Raw genomic sequence first — 26,193 nt, 5'->3', positions numbered from 1 at the left:
CGTGTGTGGTATGTAGACCAGGTCAGGAGTCAAGGTTAGGTCAGATCGCGTGAAGGATTGTGGTATAGATAGAGTTATCACCGAGCTGCAGTTCGCCGATTCAGTCGGAGAAGACGATTTTACATTGTTCGGTTTCGTAGCTCCAGAAATATAGATAAAGAAGATACCAAAGGAGATTTCCTACAGGTTGATCTGCACAGCGTGTTTCCAGTGTCTGCGCGAGGAAGCGCTGTCGAAAGCGCAGTGTCGATCTGGCAGTCGTGTCCGTAGGCTACAGACAGACAGATCTAGATCTAGTGTCTCCCACTCTTGCACCGTGTCACCTATGTTAAGTGTGTGTGTGTGTGACGGAGTGAGTGAGTTTGTGTTACTGTTTGTTGATTTCTTACGGGAGCCTTGAAGGCTTCGCCTCTTGTTGTTTCATGCTAATAACTAGCTTGTTTTCTTGCGAAGAAGTTTCATTTTGTGTTTGATAGTCCTTCTCTCTTAGGTTAACCGTTAGGCCTAATTAGAGTGAAATAGCTTTGATAGACATTCAGCAAAAATTAAATACAGAAAAAATCACAAAGGGTCCATATTAGGAGCCTGGGCGCCTAATATGGACCAGTGAAGCGGCCTTCCCGAATCACTGTAAAAAGCCACCTTTATTTCAAAATAACATGATACAACTTAGTGTGCAAGTCAGACTAATTAAAATATGTTCTAAATTTATCTGTTTCGGGTTGATGAGAGCATTATTTGAAGCACACCAGGAAACTAAAGAAGCTTATCTAAAACAGGGTGAAAATAAGTGAAATTATCAACGTCCACGAAAAGAAGACTTTTTGTTGCATTTTTTTTAAATCTCGAGGGCTAGTTATAGGTAATTTCCAGCAGGCTTCTTAATGAATTAATGAAAATAGCCTTTAGATTTTATTTTCTTCGATTTGTTTTTGCACAAGTTGGTTTGTAAGTGTATGGCCGTTTTTACCATGCCATTTTGGCAGCCATAGTTCGATTTTGGATGATATCTGCTTGGTATTTTCATGTTTCTGTAACCTCACGGGGGATAACCCGTGGGAAGCCTCTCTTTCTATCTCTGTCTCCGAGTCTTAGCCTTAAGCCTCACTGTGACGAATTTTGACGGCGAACTACAACGATTTGGGATTCTGGGAGAAAATCGCAGAGGTCGTTGTGGTTCGAACTACATCGTTCTTTCAGCAAAACAATCGTTATGCATCACAGAGATCGGCAGAGATCGTGGAGTCGCAACTGAAATGTGTCAAATGTACAAAACAGTCGTAGCGCCGCAACGAACTGATGACATTCGTTGTATGCTGTTGTGTATTCGTTGTAATTTCTACTTGTTCTTTATGCGGCATACTGGCTATCGCCGCTATCCGTTGTGATTCGTAAACAATTCTTCATGATCTCAGTCTCGGACAGTCGGTCACACTGTGACGAATTTTAACGGCGAACTACAACGATTTGGGATACGTGGAGAAAATCGCCGAGGTCGTTGTGGTTCGTAATACTTTGTTCTTGTTCGGCCAATCTTTCGCAATCGTTCGTGGGAAACATCGTTGTGGCAAAATCGTGGTGAATCGTTGTGGTTCGCCAAAGTATTCGTGATAGTGGGACCTAGGCTCCGAATCTTTATCCTTGTAAAATAAAGGGTGTTTTCTCTCTCTCTCTCTCTCTCTCTCTCTCTCTCTCTCTCTCTCTCTCTCTCTCTCTCTCTCTCTCTCTCTCTCTCTCTCTCTCTCTTTCTCTCTCTCTCTCTCTTTCTCTCTCTCTCTCTCTCTCTCTCTCTCTCTCTCTCTCTCTCTCTCTCTCTCTCTCTCTCTCTCTCTCCCCTATTGTGATTACCCAATGCTACCGGCGGTTCTAACACAAAAGTCGTCATTGATTCATTACCGAATTGCACTCTCAATTCTATTGTGTTAAACCGGACCATTATCCATTTGATAACTATTCGTTTCTTGTTGGCCTGTTGGCAAGTCTTCTCTCAGTTCAGTGCTTGATCTTGGGTGCTTCGCAGTCATGAAGCGCCCCAGTATACAAATTCGCTCTGGAGGCTTGTCAATAGCGGCTGCCAATTTGTTGCAACCCATCTCGTCATCTGCGCTGTTCCGAAAATGAGCTGCACCTCGTCATCTGCGCTGTTCCGGAAATCGATGGCGCTCTCATTAGAATGAGTGTGTGCGCGCGTGTGTGTTTGTGTGTATGTGTGTGTGTGTGTGTGTGTGAGTGTGTGTGAGTATGTGTGTGTGTGTGTGAGTGTGTATGGGTGTGTGTGTGTGTGTCTGTGTGTGAGTATGTATGTGTATGTGTGTGTGTGTATGTGTGTGTGTGTATGTGCGTGTGTGTATGGCATGCATGTGTGTGCGTGTGTGTGTATGTGAGTGTGTGGGTGTACACGGTGAGACAGCTCAGTGTGTGTACCGTTATTTAAGGGCAACAGGGTACGTGTGTTTGGAAGTTGATCACTATTTACATTGACAATGATGCCGCACAGAGCCGTGTTGCTGCACTGGACAGATGTACGCTTTCCCATTCGCGGTAAGCAGCTCTCGGCGTACGTACTTTCGCATATTTTGACCGCCTTTCGCCTACAAGGCTCGGTCGATATATTCTACCCCCGAAATAGCACTTCTTTGCTCCTTTAATGACTCCATCGTCCATTAGAATTTTTTTTTATACAGTAGCCTTATGTGGTTCTTGTGCCTAGGCTGTGTATTGGATTGTCATTGTATGCCTGCATCATTAGTTGTCAGTAATTATTACAGTTACTGATTGTTCTCTTTGCCTGCGCGCGTATAGTATGTTGGTTATGATTGGTCATAGTATGTTTGTTTATGTTTGGTCGTTATCTTTGCCTGTGCGTGTATTGTATGTTTGGTCGTTTTCTTTGCCTGTCAGTGTGCATGTATAGTTTGTTGGTTATGTTTGGTCGGTTTCTTTGCCTGTGCGTGTATAGTATGCTTGGTCGATGTATGTATTGTAAAGCGCTAAGAGTAGACATTTTTCTAGAATAGCGCTATAAAAGTTTGCATTATTATTATTATTATTAGAATCCCAAACCGATGTCAAATACGAGCTGATTTGGTGAAATGAAGCACATTTCTACTTTTCCGAAACCCATCGAACAGCCATTTCCGGTGCTCGATCGCCGACATTTTCAGCTTTGAGGGGAATTTACGGGCAAATAGTCAACCACTCCATGACTTTTTATGCATCGAGAAACAAAGTTAGTCATCGCTGAATCAGCAGCTTACCTTTAACCCCGACGTAATTCAAACAATGCATAGAACACTGACACAACTTGCCTTCAAACGTGTCAGGCACACTTTGTACATATGTTGATACACATATACACCTCTAGCAAACATATTTGAAGCATTCCGGGTCAAGGTCACTACTGAAGGTCACCGATCAAGGTCATTTTTTCTTGTACACTTCAAACAGCGGCTTGATTTTTTTTCGAAAATATTGCATTCAAACGTGGTGGGAAATCACGTACACACACTCAGAAAGATTAATGGCTCCTGATTCTGGCTCTGGTTTTGTTTCAAGCTGTCGTTATTTTGACGTTCTCCGCTGTCTTCCCTCCTGGCAATTTTATATATAACTACCGTTATGCACTCACGTCAAACAAATGAGTATGTACATTTGACAAGATCTTAAATGTGAACCACACTATTTCTTTTTTTCTCTTCAGTTTAGTTTTCATAGAGGGAATAACCAGAAGTTACAAAAAGTAAAATCAGGTTCGAAGAATGTGCGAGGCAAAAATGGGATCATTTAGACTTTAAGGAATGGAGTCACGGCCCTTATTTTGTGGAGGCTGCCATTATCATGGAAGAGATGGGAGGTCTGGGTTTCGCAGTTTAGTTGTTGGCTGCTTAACTCGGGATTCCGTTTGGGTAATAAGGTTTCTGCATAGTATGTGACAGTAACAGTTCTGTTAGCAGAAAGAATATCGACAGCCACGGGATCTTTGTGGTCGCAAAATGCAGAGAATGGCACTGTTTCTGCTTTGAAAACCTTGCTTACACAGGTAGCGCATCTTGTTATTGTGGTCCACAACACGCTTTGTTTTGAGTTTTCTGGCAATAAAATAGAACGATATCAAAGTATCATTATCAGTGACTACATTCATCACACGTTTGGGTCTACTTGTTCAAAATGGTTGAGCAGATCGCGTGCAACAGGATCCTGTTTCTTCTTCCGTTTCCCTGTCAGCTTATGAGGAATCCATTTTGCGGCCAGCTTTTGAAGCTGAAGGTCATTGTGTAGAATTCTATGGACTGTTCTATATAAAAGTTTAAATCTTGCACTATATACTCGTATGTACACTTTTAAATCTTAGTTCTTAAGTTTTGAAACAGCGGCTACATTAGTCTCGTTTGCAAAGCTGTTCGGACCTCTTGTTTGCGATTCAGAGTTGTTCCCCTTTTTCCCCAGCCTTGATTTCCCTTTTCTCTTGTCAGATTGTAAATTATGAAGCAGCTTTGCTTCATGTAACTTTCTTCACCTTTGTAGAAATTTCCTTTGTGTCATTACCTAGCTACACTCTTTCACAGAAGAGGAGTTGTTCATAGTGTTTGACAAAAGACCATGTTTTGAACCATAACCTAAAAGTGACGTATTTTGATGCCTCGTCATTTATGACGTAGCAACCTCATGGCGTCATATCTGAGAGGTAAACCAGTTAAATGTTTGGCCTTTCAAATGATATAAATTATTACTTTTGATGATCAGTTATCTGAAACATTTATAATAGCGTTTTGATCATTTTGTTTGGATCAGAACCCGTACACATCTCTCGGTTTAACTGCACTATAATTTAAAACAAGTCGCGTAAGGCGAAAATACAACATTATTTTAGTCAAGTAGCTGTCGAACTCACAGAATGAAACTGAACGCAATGCCATTTTTTCAGCAAGACCGTATACTCGTAGCATCGTCAGTCCACCGCTCATGGCAAAGGCAGTGAAATTGACAAGAAGAGCGGGGTAGTAGTTGCGCTAAGAAGGATAGCACGCTTTTCTGTACCTCTCTTTGTTTTAACTTTCTGAGCGTGTTTTTAATCCAAACATATCATATCTATATGTTTTGGGAATCAGGAACCGACAAGGAATAAGATGAAAGTGTTTTTAAATTGATTTCGACAATTTAATTTTGATAATAATTTGTATATATTTAATTTTCAGAGCTTGTTTTTAATCCAAATATAACATATTTATATGTTTTTGGAATCAGAAAATGATGGAGAATAAGATGAACGTAAATTTGGATCGTTTTATAAATTTTTATTTTTTTTTACAATTTTCAGATTTTTAATGACCAAAGTCAAAAAGCCGGATATGACGTCATCAAAGACATTTATCAAAAAAATGAAATTTTTTTTCCGGGATTTCATACCCAGGAACTCTCATGTCAAATTTCATAAAGATCGGTCCAGTAGTTTAGTCTGAATCGCTCTACACACACACACACACAGACACACACACACACACACGCACGCACGCACGCACGCACATACACCACGACCCTCGTCTCGATTCCCCCTCTACGTTAAAACATTTAGTCAAAACTTGACTAAATGTAAAAACTAGCACACGCGATGACATTCTTAAAAGTTGCCATAAAATGGCTTCACGCGGTGCGATCCCAAATTACATCAAAACCAAAATGGTGGCATGCAAGGGGAGTTAATAAGAGGCAAGCGATGAATGGTATGAGTAACTATAAACATCTCTTGTGGCATATGTATGGTGAAAAAGCTGTCAATAACATGTTGAATTTCAGGCTTAGGTGAGCATTTATTTTGGAATTGCCTATATAACATATTTATATGTTTTTGGAACCAGAAGATGATGACAAATAAGATGAATATATTTGGGCATCGTTTCATAAAAAAAAATACTTACAATTTTCAGATTGTTAATGACCAAACTCATCAATTAATATTTAAGCCTCCAAGATTACTTGACCACAATTTCAACCAATTTGGTTGAAAAATGAGAGCGTGACAGTGCCGCCTCAAATTGCACTAAAAGCCGGATATGACGTCATCAAGACATTAATAAAAAAAACTGTTCTGGGGATATCTTTTGGAAGAATGTTTATGTAAAGTTTCATGAAGATCGGCCCAGTAGTTTCCTCGGAATCGATCTACACACACACACACACACACACACACACACACACACACACACACACACATATATATATATATACATACTGTCATACACCACGACCCTCGTCTCAATTCCCCGTCTATGTTAAAACATTTAGTCAAAACTTGACTAAATGTAAAAACACGGACGCACTAACACACACTTTCTCTTTCTCTCTCTCTCTTTTTCTTCTTCTATCTTTCTCTCCCTCTCCCACACACACTTACATATACCTACACACGCGGACACACATTCTGAAAAAAGGAAACCAAATGGTATTTGTATATATATTTATTGTATACTCGATGATTTAGCATGCATAGCTGAAAAATGGATTCATGATTTCTGGTTACAATCATCTACAGTAAAAAGGATTCATGATTTCTGGTTACAAGTATCAACAGTAAAATGGATTCGTCATTTCTGGTTACAAGTACCGTAAAATCCCCAGCAAACGCCCAGTATCTAGCAAACGCCCACCCCCCACTTTCGCCCAAAAGTTGTGCAGAGGGGTCACTATCTAGCAAACGCCCACCCCGGTTTAAAAAAAAATGTTTTAAATTAAAGACAGTCGGCCTCCTTTATCTACGATTTGTGCACACAGTTCGATGGTTCGCCTTTTTTTCGGGGGGTGGGGGTGGGGCGGGGTGATGAATAACATTACGTCATGTCTTTAAGTTACGTCGTTCAGTGACGTCTTTTATTGAGTGACTTCGAAGGACTAGAATGAGCCCACGATCATCAACCCTACCTGACGCGTGTTTCTTTCAGGCGAGATATTCTTTCGGCTAGCCGCTCTCGGGGTTAGGAGGCGAGAGTGTGTATGAAACGGTTTGATGGCTAGCTACGCAAAAATTAAACACCCTATTTGGTTGATACCGAAAAGTTTGTCTGCACTGGTCGATAAACAGCCATGGACAGCCAATCGGATTGGCAGCAGTGTGGCCGCCATGTTTTCTCAGCAAGCGAGCAAGCCCAAAGCTACCTAGCGTTCGAGGCGAGAATCCTAGCGTCCCTCGCGGCGAGAGTTTCCCAAGAAATAGACCTTCCTCGCCCCATTCGTCAATCTCGCCTATTTTCGCCTGTAAGAAACGGGGGACAGATCTCCAAACAAGAGAAGAAACTGTGTTTGTGCTGACGTTATTCTGAGAATTAGAAGAATCAAGGTCACTTGTGTTCTTTTTTTTTTCTTTCTTTTTTTCTATGACAGAATGTTGATTTTTATTTGTGTAAACAAACCCTGTGTTTATTTTTTATTAACATTGCATACATCTCATGGTTGTATCACTTTTTTTCTCGTGAAAATGTGATGACACTTTATCTTGCAAAGGGGTGTATACCTAGCAAACGCCCACCCCCTACTGTTACCTGAAATCTGTGCGGAGGGGGTGGGGGGGTGGGCGTTTGCTAGGGATTTTACGGTATTAAAAGGAAAATGGATTCATGATTTCTGGTTACAAGTATTAAAAGTAAAATGGATTCGTCATTTCTGGTTACAAGTATTAAAAGTAAAATGGATTCATGATTTCTGGTTACAAGTATTAAAGTAAAATGGATTCGTCATTTCTGGTTACAAGTATTAAAAGTAAAATGGATTCGTGATTTCTGGTTACAATCATCCACAGTAAAATGAATTCATGATGGCTGGTTACAATCATCCACAGTAAAATGAATTCATGATGGCTGGTTACAATCATCCACAGTAAAATGAATTCATGATGTCTGGTTACAAGTATTAAAAGTAAAATGAATTCATGATGTCTGGTTACAATCATCCACAGTAAAATGAATTCATGATGTCTGGTTACAATCATCCACAGTAAAATGGATTCATGATTTCTGGTTACAAGTATTAAAAGTAAAATGGGTTCGTGATTTCTGGTTACAAGCATCCACAGTAAAATGAATTCATGATTTCTGGTTACAATCATCCACAGTAAAATGAATTCATGATTTCTGGTTACAATCATCCACAGTAAAATGAATTCATGATTTCTGGTTACAAGTATCGACAAGGGCAAGAAACATGCACAGATAAAATATAAGCAGTGAAGCGAGCTTATGATATTGCGCCAGTTTAAAACCAGTAAGAAAGGAAGAAAGGAAGAAAGGACAAAAGAAGGAACGATGAACAAAGAAAAAAAGATAGAAAGTCAGAAAACGCATTATTGAATTATAATTTTAAAGTGGATAGTGCTTACATAAAAAGATGAAGAATTGTTGTTGAAGAAAGAGATAGTTGAAGAGGATTTAGCAATGTTTTGGATACAGGAACAACAACAGTACCAAAAACAAGGTTCCACATTAAATATATTGATGACGGGAAGAACAATAAAAAAACAAATTCTTAGCATGGAAAAGACACAGCTAGTCAAACGCAAAAACAATAGATGATCTGTTCAGGGCAGATGGCCAGGTTATATAACAAGTCAGGAAGGTATGTGGATGTAGCAAGTACAGTTTTATAGAAAGAGATATGAAACAAGTGAGTTTGTATATTTCACGTACATTTTCCTTCTTTATGTGCAATATATTAGACACAGGATGGCAGAAGAAAACAAAAGAAGAAAAGAGGTTAACAATAGAAACAAAGAAAACAAGAAAAGTGAAAACAATATCTTCAAAGTCCTCGGATGCAGCTCTGCAAAAAAAGTTGTAGAGTGGTCTATCATGCTACTCGAATTTGCTTACTTCCACCACGTCTGTTAGACAACATGAGGATTACAAATCTAAAGTGACAATGACAATGACAAATGACAAATTCTTCATTTACGAGGGTAATGGCATAAGCAAACAGGTGCTTTTTTACATCCAGCCCTCGCCCATGGGAGGGTTTAATCTAATGATACGTTTTAAAAATATTGGAATATTAATTAAAGAAGTAATAAAAAACAAACGAGGAACAAGCAAACGATTAAAAGACTAAACAAACAAACAAAAATATACATACAAACGTGATTGTTTGAGCCAAAGACATCTTGCGAGAATAGAGCTGACAACTGTCTACGCAAACACATGAACACACTTCAGACCCTTGCAAAACACGATTAGCGAATGAACACTCCTTGTTCAATTGAGATAGTCAATCCACAAAAAACACTACACCTATCCTCTAAAACAAAGACTACTATCCAGAAAAACAATAAACAAAGCATACATACATTAAAATGATTGGTGGGTGAAAACATATTAATATATGTTATACTTTGCTGCGTATGTGTTGGCAGCTTTGAAAGCACCACTTACTTAAACAATAAAATTGTTTGACAAACATGATCCATGATTAGGACTAACCAGGCTTATGTCATACCGGGATTTAATAAAAGCAAAGAAGTGTGTAACGTTTCAAAGCTCTGGCCTAAATAGCTTTAAGAAATTGATACATTTTCTTTATGACAAATTCGTTTATGGTTGTCAGTTCGTGCAGCTGTCCATGCAGTCGAACACTGCTCATTGCTACGACTCGCCGCTCTTGCCCAGGTGATTAAATACAATCAAACAGAAAAAAACTACTCTGGTTCACAGTAAAAGGCAAATCCATAAGTAACATTGTTGTGTGGAGTTTACTGACAGACGCCTTGCTAGTAATGAATGGATACCCAGTACAGACGCCTTGCTAGTAATGAATGGAAACCCAGTACAGACGCCTTGCTAGTAATGAATGGATACCCAGTACAGACGCCTTGCTAGTAATGAATGGATACCCAGTACAGACGCCTTGCTAGTAATGAATTGATACCCAGTACAGACGCCTTGCTAGTAATGAATGGATACCCAGTACAGACACCTTGCTAGTAATGAATGGATACCCAGTACAGACGCCTTGATAGAAATGAATGGATACCCAGTACAGACGCCTTGCTAGTAATGAATAGATACCCAGTACAGACGCCTTGCTAGTAATGAATGGATACTTAGTACAGACACCTTGCTAGCAATGAATGGATACCCAGTACAGACGCCTTGCTAGTAATGAATTTAATACCTAATTTAATGTTCGGTGATTTCCGTGGATACATGCGCAAAGGGATAAGCGCACTATAACCGTCGTCTGCAATCAACGCCATGGACCATTCTGGTAGTTGTTGCTGACAAAAACATGATTTTAACACAGAATATAATGTCAGAATAACTACCAGAATAACTCGTCGGCATCATACTTGTCTCGTCTAAATATCGGACCCTGTTTCTACGCTGAAAACACAATAGCTGCTACTAGCGACACTGATCGCCTTTCCATTGAGCTAGCGACGCTGATCGCCTTGAACTTATAATTAAAACATGAACATGTCGGTGAATTACCTAAAATACAATATGAATATCACACACACACGTTACGCCTTGTTTTACATGGGATTATATGCATTCAGTGTTCCAGTGTTGATACATTTGGAGAGCCGAAGAGTGTGAACGTAACGTCTGCTGTAGTTTATTTACGTAGTTTGAACGAGAAACATTCTCATAGCTTATGATGAAGAAATCCACTGGCAAACATGAGTACACGACTACATCGATATACAACAGGTGTATGATTTTAGCAAGGGTACTTGGAGTCCGTGTCACCATGATGTGAGCCTGACACAGTAGTCTCCCTTGTCATGACAGCACAGTAGGGGTTATCTGCCGTCAGACACTTTGGATGTTGAGTATTATCCAAGCCTGGCGCTGCTCGCTGCACGGAGATCTGGCTGGTCTTCAGCTGCTGCACTGGCCTTTACGTCACTGTCGGGAGACACATATACATACTTACTGGTCATATGCGTCAACGACATTTTCCATTGTCGAGTACTCATATTAATAGACACATTTATTCCATCTCCCACAACAGAAAATAATATGTAAAGCGCTTAGAGAACGTTAAGCGCTATATAAATCGCCCCATACATACATACATACAAACATACATACAATAAAGTCTTGTTATCGCTGATTTGAGATTGTTTTTCCATCCATTCATACTGGGCATAAAGGCTTCGTGTAAGTGTCTAGCTACACTTAACTTGGTGGAGGACTTGTTATGACCTGTCAGTGGGATAGCTACACTTAACATGGTGAAGGACTTGTTCTGACCTGTCAGTGGGATAGCTACACTTAACATGGTGAAGGACTTGTTATGACCTGTCAGTGGGATAGCTACACTTAACATGGTGGAGGACTTGTTCTGACCTGTCAGGGGGACAGCTACACTTAACATGGTGGAGGACTTGTTCTGACCTGTCAGTGGGATACCTACACTTAACATGGTGGAGGACTTGTTCTGACCTGTCATTGTCTAGCTACACTTAACATGGTGGAGGACTTGTTCTGACCTGTCAGTGGGATACCTACACTTAACATGGTGGAGGACTTGTTCTGACCTGTCAGTGTCTAGCTACACTTAACATGGTGAAGGACTTGTTCTGACCTGTCAGTCTTCAGCTACACTTAACATGGTGGAGGACTTGTTCTGACCTGTCAGTGTTCAGCTACACTTAACATGGTGGAGGACTTGTTCTGACCTGTCAGTGTTCAGCTATACTTAACATGGTTGAGGACTTGTTCTGACCTTTCAGTGGGACAGCTACACTTAACATGGCGGAGGACTTGTTCTGACCTGTCAGTGTCCAGCTACACTTAACATGGTGGAGGACCTGTTCTGACCTGTCAGTGTCCAGCTACACTTAACATGGTGGAGGACTTGTTCTGACCTGTCAGTGGGACAGCTACACTTAACATGGTGGAGGACTTGTTCTGACCTGTCAGTGGGATAGCTACATTTAACATGGTGGAGGCCTTGTTCTGACCTGTCAGTCTTCAGCTACACTTAACATGGTGGAGGACTTGTTCTGACCTGTCAGTGTCTAGCTACACTTAACATGGTGAAGGACTTGTTCTGACCTGTTCAGTGGGACAGCTACACTTAACATGGTGGAGGACTTGTTCTGACCTGTCAGTGGGACAGCTACACTTAACATGGTGAAGGACTTGTTCTGACCTGTCAGTTGGACAGCTACACTTAACATGGTGGAGGACTTGTTCTGACCTGTCAGTGTCCAGCTACACTTAACATGGTGGAGGACTTGTTATTACCTGTCAGTGTCTAGCTACACTTAACATGGTGGAGGACTTGTTCTGACCTGTCAGTGTTCAGCTACACTTAACATGGTGGAGGACTTGTTCTGACCTGTCAGGGGGACAGCCACACCTAACATGGTGAAGGACTTGTTCTGACCTGTCAGTGGGATAGCTACACCTAACATGGTGGAGGACTTGTTCTGACCTGTCAGTCTTCAGCTACACTTAACATGGTGGAGGACTTGTTCTGACCTGTCAGTGTCTAGCTACACTTAACATGGTGAAGGACTTGTTCTGACCTGTCAGTGGGACAGCTACACTTAACATGGTGGAGGACTTGTTCTGACCTGTCAGTGGGACAGCTACACTTAACATGGTGAAGGACTTGTTCTGACCTGTCAGTGGGATAGCTACACTTAACATGGTGAAGGACTTGTTCTGACCTGTCAGTGGGACAGCTACACTTAACATGGTGAAGGACTTGTTCTGACCTGTCAGTTGGACAGCTACACTTAACATGGTGGAGGACTTGTTCTGACCTGTCAGTGTCTAGCTACACTTAACATGGTGGAGGACTTGTTCTGACCTGTCAGTCTTCAGCTACACTTAACATGGTGGAGGACTTGTTCTGACCTGTCAAGGGGACAGCCACACCTAACATGGTGAAGGACTTGTTCTGACCTGTCAGTGGGACAGCTACACTTAACATGGTGCAGGACTTGTTCTGACCTGTCAGTGGGATAGCTACACTTAACATGGTGGAGGACTTGTTCTGACCTGTCAGTGGGACAGCTACACTTAACATGGTGGAGGACTTGTTCTGACCTGTCAGTGGGATAGCTACACTTAACATGGTGGAGGACTTGTTCTGACCTGTCAGTGGGATAGCTACACCTAACATGGTGGAGGACTTGTTCTGACCTGTCAGTGGGATAGCTACACTTAACATGGTGAAGGACTTGTTCTGACCTGTCAGTGGGACAGCTACACTTAACATGGTGGAGGACTTGTTCTGACCTGTCAGTGGGATAGCTACACTTAACATGGTGAAGGACTTGTTCTGACCTGTCAGTGGGACGGCTACACTTAACATGGTGGAGGACTTGTTCTGACCTGTCAGTGGGACAGCTACACTTAACATGGTGGAGGACTTGTTCTGACCTGTCAGTGGGATAGCTACACTTAACATGGTGAAGGACTTGTTCTGACCTGTCAGTGGGACAGCTACACTTAACATGGTGGAGGACTTGTTCTGACCTGTCAGTCTTCAGCTACACTTAACATGGTGGAGGACTTGTTCTGACCTGTCAGTGGGACAGCTACACTTAACATGGTGAAGGACTTGTTTTGACCTGTCAGTGGGATAGCTAACCTTAACATGGTGAAGGACTTGTTCTGACCTGTCAGTGGGACAGCTACACTTAACATGGTGGAGGACTTGTTCTGACCTGTCTGTGGAACAGCTACACTTAACATGGTGGAGGACTTGTTCTGACCTGTCAGTGGGACAGCTACACTTAAAATGGTGGAGGACTTGTTCTGACCTGTCAGTTCTTTCTTTCTTTATTTGGTGTTTAACGTCGTTTTCAACCATTCAAGGTTATATCGCGACGGACCTGTCAGTGGGACAGCTACACTTAAAATGGTGGAGAACTTGTTCTGACCTGTCAGTGGGAAAGCTACACTTAAAATGGTGGAGGACTTGTTCTGACCTGTCAGTGGGACAGCTACACTTAAAATGGTGGAGGACTTGTTCTGACCTGTCAGTGGGACAGCTACACTTAAAATGGCGGAGGACTTGTTCTGACCTGTCAGTGGGACAGCTACACTTAACATGGTGGAGGTCTTGTTCTGACCTGTCAGTGTCTAGCTACACTTAACATGGTGGAGGACTTGTTCTGACCTGTCAGTGGGACAGCTACACTTAACATGGTGGAGGACTTGTTCTGACCTGTTAGTGGGACAGCTACACTAAACATGGTGGAGGACTTGTTCTGACCTGTCAGAGGGACAGCTACACTTAACATGGTGGAGGACTTGTTCTGACCTGTCAGTATCTAGCTACACTTAACATGGTGGAGGACTTGTTCTGACCTGTCAGTGAGACAGCTACACTTAACATGGTGGAGGACTTGTTCTGACCTGTCAGCTCTTTCTTTCTTTATTTGGTGTTTAACGTCGTTTTCAACCATTCAAGGTTATATCGCGACGGACCTGTCAGTGGGACAGCTACACTTAGCATGGTGGAGGACTTGTTCTGACCTGTCAGTGAGACAGCTACACTTAACATGGTGGAGGACTTGTTCTGACCTGTCAGTGAGACAGCTACACTTAACATGGTGGAGGACTTGTTCTGACCTGTCAGTGAGACAGCTAAACTTAACATGGGGGAGGACTCGTTCTGACCTGTCAGTGAGACAGCTACACTTAACATGGTGGAGGACTTGTTCTGACCTGTCAGTGAGACAGCTACACTTAACATGGTGGAGGACTTGTTCTGACCTGTCAGTGAGACAGCTACACTTAACATGGTGGAGGACTTGTTCTGACCTGTCAGTGTCCAGCTACACTTAACATAGTGGAGGACTTGTTCTGACCTGTCAGTGTCTAACTACACTTAACATGGTGGAGGACTTGTTCTGACCTGTCAGTGTTCAGCTACACTTAACATGGTGGAGGACTTGTTCTGACCTGTCAGTGTTCAGCTATACTTAACATGGTTGAGGACTTGTTCTGACCTGTCAGTGGGACAGCTACACTTAACATGGTGGAGGACTTGTTTTGACCTGTCAGGGTCCAGCTACACTTAACATGGTGGAGGACTTGTTCTGACCTGTCAGAGGGACAGCTACACTTAACATGGTGGAGGACTTGTTCTGACCTGTCAGTGAGACAGCTACACTTAACATGGTGGAGGACTTGTTCTGACCTGTCAGTGAGACAGCTACACTTAACATGGTGGAGGACTTGTTCTGACCTGTCAGTGAGACAGCTACACTTAACATGGCGGAGGACTTGTTATGACCTGTCAGTGGGATAGCTACGCTTAACATGGTGGAGGACTTGTTCTGACCTGTCAGTGTCTAGCTACACTTAACATGGTGGAGGACCTGTTCTGACCTGTCAGTGTCTAGCTACACTTAACATGGTGGAGGACTTGTTCTGACCTGTCAGTGTCCAGCTACACTTAACATGGTGGAGGACTTGTTCTGACCTGTCAGTCTTCAGCTACACTTAACATGGCGGAGGACTTGTTCTGACCTGTCAGGCTTCAGCTACACTTAACATGGTGCAGGACTTATTCTGACCTGTCAGTCTTCAGCTACACTTAACATGGTGGAGGACTTGTTCTGACCTGTCAGTTGGACAGCTACACTTAACATGGTGGAGGACTTGTTCTGACCTGTCAGTGTCCAGCTACACTTAACATGGTGGAGGACTTGTTCTGACCTGTCAGTGAGACAGCTACACTTAACATGGTGGAGGACTTGTTCTGACCTGTCAGTGTCCAGCTACACTTAACATGGTGGAGGACTTGTTCTGACCTGTCAGTGAGACAGCTACACTTAACATGGCGGATGACTTGTTATGACCTGTCAGTTCTTTCTTTCTTTATTTGGTGTTTAACGTCGTTTTCAACCATTCAAGGTTATATCGCGACGGACCTGTCAGTGGGACAGCTACACTTAAAATGGTGGAGGACTTGTTCTGACCTGTCAGTGGGAAAGCTACACTTAACATGGTGGAGGACTTGTTCTGACCTGTCAGGCTTCAGCTACACTTAACATGGTGCAGGACTTGTTCTGACCTGTCAGTCTTCAGCTACACTTAACATGGTGGAGGACTTGTTCTGACCTGTCAGTTGGACAGCTACACTTAACATGGTGGAGGACTTGTTCTGACCTGTCAGTGTCTAGCTACACTTAACATGGTGGAGGACTTGTTCTGACCTGTCAGTGGACAGCTACACTTAACATGGCGGAGGACCTGTTCTGACCTGTCAGTGTCCAGCTACACTTAACATGGTGGAGGACTTGTTCTGACCTGTCAGTGTTCAGCTACACTTAACATGGTGGAGGACTTGTTCTGACCTGTCAGTCTTCAGCTACACTTAACATGGTGGAGGACTTGTTCTGACCTGTCAGGCTTCAGCTACACTTAACATGGTGCAGGACTTGTTCTGACCTGTCAGTCTTCAGCTACACTTAACATGGTGGAGGACTTGTTCTGACCTGTCAGTTGGACAGCTACACTTAACATGGTGGAGGACTTGTTCTGACCTGTCAGTGTCTAGCTACACTTAACATGGTGGAGGACCTGTTCTGACCTGTCAGTGGGACAGCTACACTTAACATGGTGGAGGACTTGTTCTGACCTGTCAGTGTCCAGCTACACTTAACATGGTGGAGGACTTGTTCTGACCTGTCAGTGTCCAGCTACACTTAACATGGTGGAGGACTTGTTCTGACCTGTCAGTCTTCAGCTACACTTAACATGGTGGAGGACTTGTTCTGACCTGTCAGTGGGACAGCTACACCTAACATGGTGAAGGACTTGTTCTGACCTGTCAGTGGGATAGCTACACTAACATGGTGGAGGACTTGTTCTGACCTGTCAGTGGGATAGCTACACTTAACATGGTGAAGGACTTGTTCTGACCTGTCAGTGGGACAGCTACACTTAACATGGTGGAGGACTTGTTCTGACCTGTCAGTGGGATAGCTACACTTAACATGGTGAAGGACTTGTTCTGACCTGTCAGTGGGACAGCTACACTTAACATGGTGGAGGACCTGTTCTGACCTGTCAGTGGGACAGCTACACTTAACATGGTGGAGGACTTGTTCTGACCTGTCAGTGGGACAGCTACACTTAACATGGTGAAGGACTTGTTCTGACCTGTCAGTGGGACAGCTACACTTAACATGGTGGAGGACTTGTTCTGACCTGTCAGTCTTCAGCTACACTTAACATGGTGGAGGACTTGTTCTGACCTGTCAGTGGGACAGCTACACTTAACATGGTGAAGGACTTGTTTTGACCTGTCAGTGGGATAGCTAACACTTAACATGGTGAAGGACTTGTTCTGACCTGTCAGTGGGACAGCTACACTTAACATGGTGGAGGACTTGTTCTGACCTGTCTGTGGAACAGCTACACTTAACATGGTGGAGGACTTGTTCTGACCTGTCAGTGGGACAGCTACACTTAAAATGGTGGAGGACTTGTTCTGACTTGTCAGTTCTTTCTTTCTTTCTTTGGTGTTTAACGTCGTTTTCAACCATTCAAGGTTATATCGCGACGGACCTGTCAGTGGGACAGCTACACTTAAAATGGTGGAGAACTTGTTCTGACCTGTCAGTGGGAAAGCTACACTTAAAATGGTGGAGGACTTGTTCTGACCTGTCAGTGGGACAGCTACACTTAAAATGGTGGAGGACTTGTTCTGACCTGTCAGTGGGACAGCTACACTTAAAATGGCGGAGGACTTGTTCTGACCTGTCAGTGGGACAGCTACACTTAACATGGTGGAGGTCTTGTTCTGACCTGTCAGTGTCCAGCTACACTTAACATGGTGGAGGACTTGTTCTGACCTGTCAGTGGGACAGCTACACTTAACATGGTGGATGACTTGTTCTGACCTGTCAGTGGGCCAGCTACACTTAACATGGTGGAGGACTTGTTCTGACCTGTCAGTGGGACAGCTACACTTAACATGGTGGAGGACTTGTTCTGACCTGTCAGTATCTAGCTACACTTAACATGGTGGAGGACTTGTTCTGACCTGTCAGTGAGACAGCTACACTTAACATGGTGGAGGACTTGTTCTGACCTGTCAGCTCTTTCTTTCTTTATTTGGTGTTTAACGTCGTTTTCAACCATTCAAGGTTATATCGCGACGGACCTGTCAGTGGGACAGCTACACTTAGCATGGTGGAGGACTTGTTCTGACCTGTCAGTGAGACAGCTACACTTAACATGGTGGAGGACTTGTTCTGACCTGTCAGTGAGACAGCTACACTTAACATGGTGGAGGACTTGTTCTGACCTGTCAGTGAGGCAGCTAAACTTAACATGGTGGAGGACTTGTTCTGACCTGTCAGTGAGACAGCTACACTTAACATGGTGGAGGACTTGTTCTGACCTGTCAGTGAGGCAGCTACACTTAACATGGTGGAGGACTTGTTCTGACCTGTCAGTGAGACAGCTACACTTAACATGGCGGAGGACTTGTTATGACCTGTCAGTGTCCAGCTACACTTAACATAGTGGAGGACTTGTTCTGACCTGTCAGTGTCTAACTACACTTAACATGGTGGAGGACTTGTTCTGACCTGTCAGTGTTCAGCTACACTTAACATGGTGGAGGACTTGTTCTGACCTGTCAGTGTTCAGCTATACTTAACATGGTTGAGGACTTGTTCTGACCTGTCAGTGGGACAGCTACACTTAACATGGTGGAGGACTTGTTCTGACCTGTCAGGGTCCAGCTACACTTAACATGGTGGAGGACTTGTTCTGACCTGTCAGAGGGACAGCTACACTTAACATGGTGGAGGACTTGTTCTGACCTGTCAGTGAGACAGCTACACTTAACATGGTGGAGGACTTGTTCTGACCTGTCAGTGAGACAGCTACACTTAACATGGTGGAGGACTTGTTCTGACCTGTCAGTGAGACAGCTACACTTAACATGGTGGAGGACTTGTTCTGACCTGTCAGTGGGATAGCTACACTTAACATGGTGGAGGACTTGTTCTGACCTGTCAGTGTCTAGCTACACTTAACATGGTGGAGGGCTTGTTCTGACCTGTCAGTGTCTAGCTACACTTAACATGGTGGAGGACTTGTTCTGACCTGTCAGTGTCCAGCTACACTTAACATGGTGGAGGACTTGTTCTGACCTGTCAGTCTTCAGCTACACTTAACATGGCGGAGGACTTGTTCTGACCTGTCAGGCTTCAGCTACACTTAACATGGTGCAGGACTTATTCTGACCTGTCAGTCTTCAGCTACACTTAACATGGTGGAGGACTTGTTCTGACCTGTCAGTTGGACAGCTACACTTAACATGGTGGAGGACTTGTTCTGACCTGTCAGTGTCTAGCTACACTTAACATGGTGGAGGACTTGTTCTGACCTGTCAGTTGGACAGCTACACTTAACATGGTGGAGGACTTGTTCTGACCTGTCAGTGTCCAGCTACACTTAACATGGTGGAGGACTTGTTATGACGTGTCAGTGTCTAGCTACACTTAACATGCTGGAGGACTTGTTCTGACCTGTCAGTCTTCAGCTACACTTAACATGGTGGAGGACTTGTTCTGACCTGTCAGGGGGACAGCCACACCTAACATGGTGAAGGACTTGTTCTGACCTGTCAGTGGGATAGCTACACTTAACATGGTGGAGGACTTGTTCTGACCTGTCAGTGTCTAGCTACACTTAACATGGTGAAGGACTTGTTCTGACCTGTCAGTGGGACAGCTACACTTAACATGGTGAAGGACTTGTTCTGACCTGTCAGTTGGACAGCTACACTTAACATGGTGGAGGACTTGTTATTACCTGTCAGTGTCTAGCTACACTTAACATGGTGGAGGACCTGTTCTGACCTGTCAGTGTCTAGCTACACTTAACATGGTGGAGGACTTGTTCTGACCTGTCAGTGTCTAGCTACACTTAACATGGTGGAGGACTTGTTATTACCTGTCAGTGTCTAGCTACACTTAACATGGTGGAGGGCTTGTTCTGACCTGTCAGTGTCTAGCTACACTTAACATGGTGGAGGACCTGTTCTGACCTGTCAGTGTCCAGCTACACTTAACATGGTGGAGGACTTGTTCTGACCTGTCAGTCTTCAGCTACACTTAACATGGCGGAGGACTTGTTCTGACCTGTCAGGCTTCAGCTACACTTAACATGGTGCAGGACTTATTCTGACCTGTCAGTCTTCAGCTACACTTAACATGGTGGAGGACTTGTTCTGACCTGTCAGTTAGACAGCTACACTTAACATGGCGGAGGACTTGTTATGACCTGTCAGTGTCCAGCTACACTTAACATGGTGGAGGACTTGTTCTGACCTGTCAGTTAGACAGCTACACTTAACATGGCGGAGGACTTGTTATGACCTGTCAGTGTCCAGCTACACTTAACATGGTGTAGGACTTGTTATGACGTGTCAGTGTCTAGCTACACTTAACATGGTGGAGGACTTGTTCTGACCTGTCAGTCTTCAGCTACACTTAACATGGTGGAGGACTTGTTCTGACCTGTCAGGGGGACAGCCACACCTAACATGGTGAAGGACTTGTTCTGACCTGTCAGTGGGATAGCTACACTTAACATGGTGGAGGACTTGTTCTGACCTGTCAGTCTTCAGCTACACTTAACATGGTGGAGGACTTGTTCTGACCTGTCAGTGTCTAGCTACACTTAACATGGTGAAGGACTTGTTCTGACCTGTCAGTGGGACAGCTACACTTAACATGGTGAAGGACTTGTTCTGACCTGTCAGTGGGATAGCTACACTTAACATGGTGAAGGACTTGTTCTGACCTGTCAGTGGGATAGCTACACTTAACATGGTGGAGGACTTGTTCTGACCTGTCAGTGGGACAGCTACACTTAACATGGTGAAGGACTTGTTCTGACCTGTCAGTGGGATAGCTACACTTAACATGGTGAAGGACTTGTTCTGACCTGTCAGTGGGACAGCTACACTTAACATGGTGAAGGACTTGTTCTGACCTGTCAGTTGTACAGCTACACTTAACATGGTGGAGGACTTGTTCTGACCTGTCAGTGTCTAGCTACACTTAACATGGTGGAGGACTTGTTCTGACCTGTCAGTCTTTAGCTACACTTAACATGGTGGAGGACTTGTTCTGACCTGTCAGGGGACAGCTACACCTAACATGGTGAAGGACTTGTTCTGACCTGTCAGTGGGACAGCTACACTTAACATGGTGAAGGACTTGTTCTGACCTGTCAGTGGGACAGCTACACTTAACATGGTGAAGGACTTGTTCTGACCTGTCAGTGGGACAGCTACACCTAACATGGTGAAGGACTTGTTCTGACCTGTCAGTGGGATAGCTACACTTAACATGGTGAAGGACTTGTTCTGACCTGTCAGTGGGACAGCTACACTTAACATGGTGGAGGACTTGTTCTGACCTGTCAGTGGGACAGCTACACTTAACATGGTGAAGGACTTGTTCTGACCTGTCAGTGGGACAGCTACACTTAACATGGTGAAGGACTTGTTTGACCTGTCAGTGGGACAGCTACACTTAACATGGTGAAGGACTTGTTCTGACCTGTCAGTGGGACAGCTACACCTAACATGGTGAAGGACTTGTTCTGACCTGTCAGTGGGACAGCTACACTTAACATGGTGGAGGACTTGTTTTGACCTGTCAGTGGGATAGCTAACCTTAACATGGTGAAGGACTTGTTCTGACCTGTCAGTGGGACAGCTACACTTAACATGGTGGAGGACCTGTTCTGACCTGTCAGTGGGACAGCTACACTTAACATGGTGGAGGACTTGTTCTGACCTGTCTGTGGAACAGCTACACTTAACATGGGGGAGGACTTGTTCTGACCTGTCAGTGGGACAGCTACACTTAAAATGGTGGAGGACTTGTTCTGACCTGTCAGTTCTTTCTTTCTTTATTTGGTGTTTAACGTCGTTTTCAACCATTCAAGGTTATATCGCGACGGACCTGTCAGTGGGACAACTACACTTAAAATGGTGGAGAACTTGTTCTGACCTGTCAGTGGAAAAGCTACACTTAAAATGGTGGAGGACTTGTTCTGACCTGTCAGTGGGACAGCTACACTTAAAATGGTGGAGGACTTGTTCTGACCTGTCAGTGGGACAGCTACACTTAAAATGGTGGAGGACTTGTTCTGACCTGTCAGTGGGACAGCTACACTTAACATGGTGGAGGACTTGTTCTGACCTGTCAGTATCTAGCTACACTTAACATGGTGGAGGACTTGTTCTGACCTGTCAGTGGGACAGCTACACTTAACATGGTGGATGACTTGTTCTGACCTGTCAGTGGGCCAGCTACACTTAACATGGTGGAGGACTTGTTCTGACCTGTCAGGGTCCAGCTACACTTAACATGGTGGAGGACTTGTTCTGACCTGTCAGGGTCCAGCTACACTTAACATGGTGGAGGACTTGTTCTGACCTGTCAGAGGGACAGCTACACTTAACATGGTGGAGGACTTGTTCTGACCTGTCAGTGAGACAGCTACACTTAACATGGTGGAGGACTTGTTCTGACCTGTCAGTGAGACAGCTACACTTAACATGGTGGAGGACTTGTTCTGACCTGTCAGTGAGACAGCTACACTTAACATGGTGGAGGACCTGTTCTGACCTGTCAGTGTCTAGCTACACTTAACATGGTGGAGGACTTGTTCTGACCTGTCAGTGTCCAACTACACTTAACATGGTGGAGGACTTGTTCTGACCTGTCAGTCTTCAGCTACACTTAACATGGTGGAGGACTTGTTCTGACCTGTCAGTCTTCAGCTACACTTAACATGGTGCAGGACTTATTCTGACCTGTCAGTCTTCAGCTACACTTAACATGGTGGAGGACTTGTTCTGACCTGTCAGTTGGACAGCTACACTTAACATGGTGGAGGACTTGTTCTGACCTGTCAGTGTCTAGCTACACTTAACATGGTGGAGGACTTGTTCTGACCTGTCCGTCTTCAGCTACACTTAACATGGTGGAGGACTTGTTTTGACCTGTCAGTGGGACAGCTACACTTAACATGGTGGAGGACCTGTTCTGACCTGTCAGTGGGACAGCTACACTTAACATGGTGGAGGACTTGTTCTGACCTGTCAGGGGGTCAGCCACACCTAACATGGTGAAGGACTTGTTCTGACCTGTCAGTGGGATAGCTACACTTAACATGGTGGAGGACTTGTTCTGACCTGTCAGTGACAGCTACACTTAACATGGTGGAGGACTTGTTCTGACCTGTCAGGGGGATAGCTACACTTAACATGGTGGAGGACTTGTTCTGACCTGTCAGTGTCTAGCTACACTTAACATGGTGGAGGACTTGTTCTGACCTGTCAGTGGGACAGCTACACTTAACATGGTGGAGGACTTGTTCTGACCTGTCAGTGGGATAGCTACACTTAACATGGTGGAGGACTTGTTCTGACCTGTCAGTGGGACAGCTACACTTAACATGGTGGAGGACTTGTTCTGACCTGTCAGTGGGATAGCTACACTTAACATGGTGGAGGACTTGTTCTGACCTGTCAGTGGGACAGCTACACTTAACATGGTGGAGGACTTGTTCTGACCTGTCAGTGGGATAGCTACACTTAACATGGTGGAGGACCTGTTCTGACCTGTCAGTGGGACAGCTACACTTAACATGGTGGAGGACTTGTTCTGACCTGTCAGTGGGACAGCTACACTTAACATGGTGGAGGACTTGTTCTGACCTGTCAGTGGGATAGCTACACTTAACATGGTGAAGGACTTGTTCTGACCTGTCAGTGGGACAGCTACACTTAACATGGTGGAGGACTTGTTCTGACCTGTCAGTGTTCAGCTACACTTAACATGGTGGAGGACTTGTTCTGACCTGTCAGTGGGACAGCTACACTTAACATGGTGGAGGACTTGTTCTGACCTGTCAGTGGGACAGCTACACTTAACATGGTGAAGGACTTGTTCTGACCTGTCAGTGGGACAGCTACACTTAACATGGTGGAGGACTTGTTCTGACCTGTCAGTGGAACAGCTACACTTAACATGGTGGAGGACTTGTTCTGACCTGTCAGTGGGACAGCTACACTTAACATGGTGGAGGACTTGTTCTGACCTGTCAGTTCTTTCTTTCTTTATTTGGTGTTTAACGTCGTTTTCAACCATTCAAGGTTATATCGCGACGGACCTGTCAGTGGGACAGCTACACTTAACATGGTGGAGGACTTGTTCTGACCTGTCAGTGGGAAAGCTACACTTAACATGGTGGAGGACTTGTTCTGACCTGTCAGTGGGACAGCTACACTTAACATGGTGGAGGACTTGTTCTGACCTGTCAGTGGGACAGCTACACTTAACATGGCGGAGGACTTGTTCTGACCTGTCAGTGGGACAGCTACACTTAACATGGTGGAGGACTTGTTCTGACCTGTCAGTGTCCAGCTACACTTAACATGGTGGAGGACTTGTTCTGACCTGTCAGTGGGACAGCTACACTTAACATGGTGGAGGACTTGTTCTGACCTGTCAGTGGGACAGCTACACTTAACATGGTGGAGGACTTGTTCTGACCTGTCAGTGGGACAGCTACACTTAACATGGTGGAGGACCTGTTCTGACCTGTCAGTATCTAGCTACACTTAACATGGTGGAGGACTTGTTCTGACCTGTCAGTGAGACAGCTACACTTAACATGGTGGAGGACTTGTTCTGACCTGTCAGCTCTTTCTTTCTTTATTTGGTGTTTAACGTCGTTTTCAACCATTCAAGGTTATATCGCGACGGACCTGTCAGTGGGACAGCTACACTTAACATGGTGGAGGACTTGTTCTGACCTGTCAGTGAGACAGCTACACTTAACATGGTGGAGGACTTGTTCTGACCTGTCAGTGAGACAGCTACACTTAACATGGTGGAGGACTTGTTCTGACCTGTCAGTGAGACAGCTACACTTAACATGGTGGAGGACTTGTTCTGACCTGTCAGTGAGACAGCTACACTTAACATGGTGGAGGACTTGTTCTGACCTGTCAGTGGGACAGCTACACTTAACATGGTGGAGGACTTGTTCTGACCTGTCAGTGGGACAGCTACACTTAACATGGTGGAGGACCTGTTCTGACCTGTCAGTGTCCAGCTACACTTAACATGGTGGAGGTCTTGTTCTGACCTGTCAGTGTCTAGCTACACTTAACATGGTGGAGGACTTGTTCTGACCTGTCAGTGTTCAGCTACACTTAACATGGTGGAGGACTTGTTCTGACCTGTCAGTGTCCAGCTACACTTAACATGGTGGAGGACTTGTTCTGACCTGTCAGTGGGACAGCTACACTTAACATGGTGGAGGACTTGTTCTGACCTGTCAGTGTCCAGCTACACTTAACATGGTGGAGGACTTGTTCTGACCTGTCAGAGGGACAGCTACACTTAACATGGTGGAGGACTTGTTCTGACCTGTCAGTGAGACAGCTACACTTAACATGGCGGAGGACTTGTTATGACCTGTCAGTGAGACAGCTACACTTAACATGGTGGAGGACTTGTTCTGACCTGTCAGTGAGACAGCTACACTTAACATGGTGGAGGACTTGTTCTGACCTGTCAGTGGGATAGCTACACTTAACATGGTGGAGGACTTGTTCTGACCTGTCAGTGTCTAGCTACACTTAACATGGTGGAGGACTTGTTCTGACCTGTCAGTGTCTAGCTACACTTAACATGGTGGAGGGCTGTTCTGACCTGTCAGTGTCTAGCTACACTTAACATGGTGGAGGACTTGTTCTGACCTGTCAGTGTCCAGCTACACTTAACATGGTGGAGGACTTGTTCTGACCTGTCAGTCTTCAGCTACACTTAACATGGTGGAGGACTTGTTCTGACCTGTCAGGCTTCAGCTACACTTAACATGGTGGAGGACTTGTTCTGACCTGTCAGTCTTCAGCTACACTTAACATGGTGGAGGACTTGTTCTGACCTGTCAGTTGGACAGCTACACTTAACATGGTGGAGGACTTGTTCTGACCTGTCAGTGTCTAGCTACACTTAACATGGTGGAGGACTTGTTCTGACCTGTCAGTGGACAGCTACACTTAACATGGTGGAGGACTTGTTCTGACCTGTCAGTGGGACAGCTACACTTAACATGGTGGAGGACTTGTTCTGACCTGTCAGTTCTTTCTTTCTTTATTTGGTGTTTAACGTCGTTTTCAACC

General features: G+C 44.3%; 1 protein-coding gene across 1 annotated transcript in view; it reads right to left on the bottom strand.

The window, feature by feature from the left end:
- Positions 1-6,437: 6,437 nt before the first annotated feature.
- Positions 6,438-26,193, bottom strand: part of LOC138950144 (uncharacterized) — a 72,538-nt gene continuing 52,782 nt past the window's right edge. Inside the window, exon 4 of the mRNA XM_070321892.1 lies at positions 6,438-10,886. Coding sequence (XP_070177993.1) covers positions 10,884-10,886 — 3 coding nt within the window. The 3' untranslated portion in view covers positions 6,438-10,883. The remainder of the gene's footprint in view (positions 10,887-26,193) is intronic.

This window comes from Littorina saxatilis, linkage group LG16, assembly GCF_037325665.1.
Source record: "Littorina saxatilis isolate snail1 linkage group LG16, US_GU_Lsax_2.0, whole genome shotgun sequence".
In the NCBI taxonomy this organism is placed as follows: domain Eukaryota; kingdom Metazoa; phylum Mollusca; class Gastropoda; order Littorinimorpha; family Littorinidae; genus Littorina; species Littorina saxatilis.
Note: the sequence above shows the minus strand (reverse complement) of the source record. Positions and strands in the feature narration are given on the sequence as shown.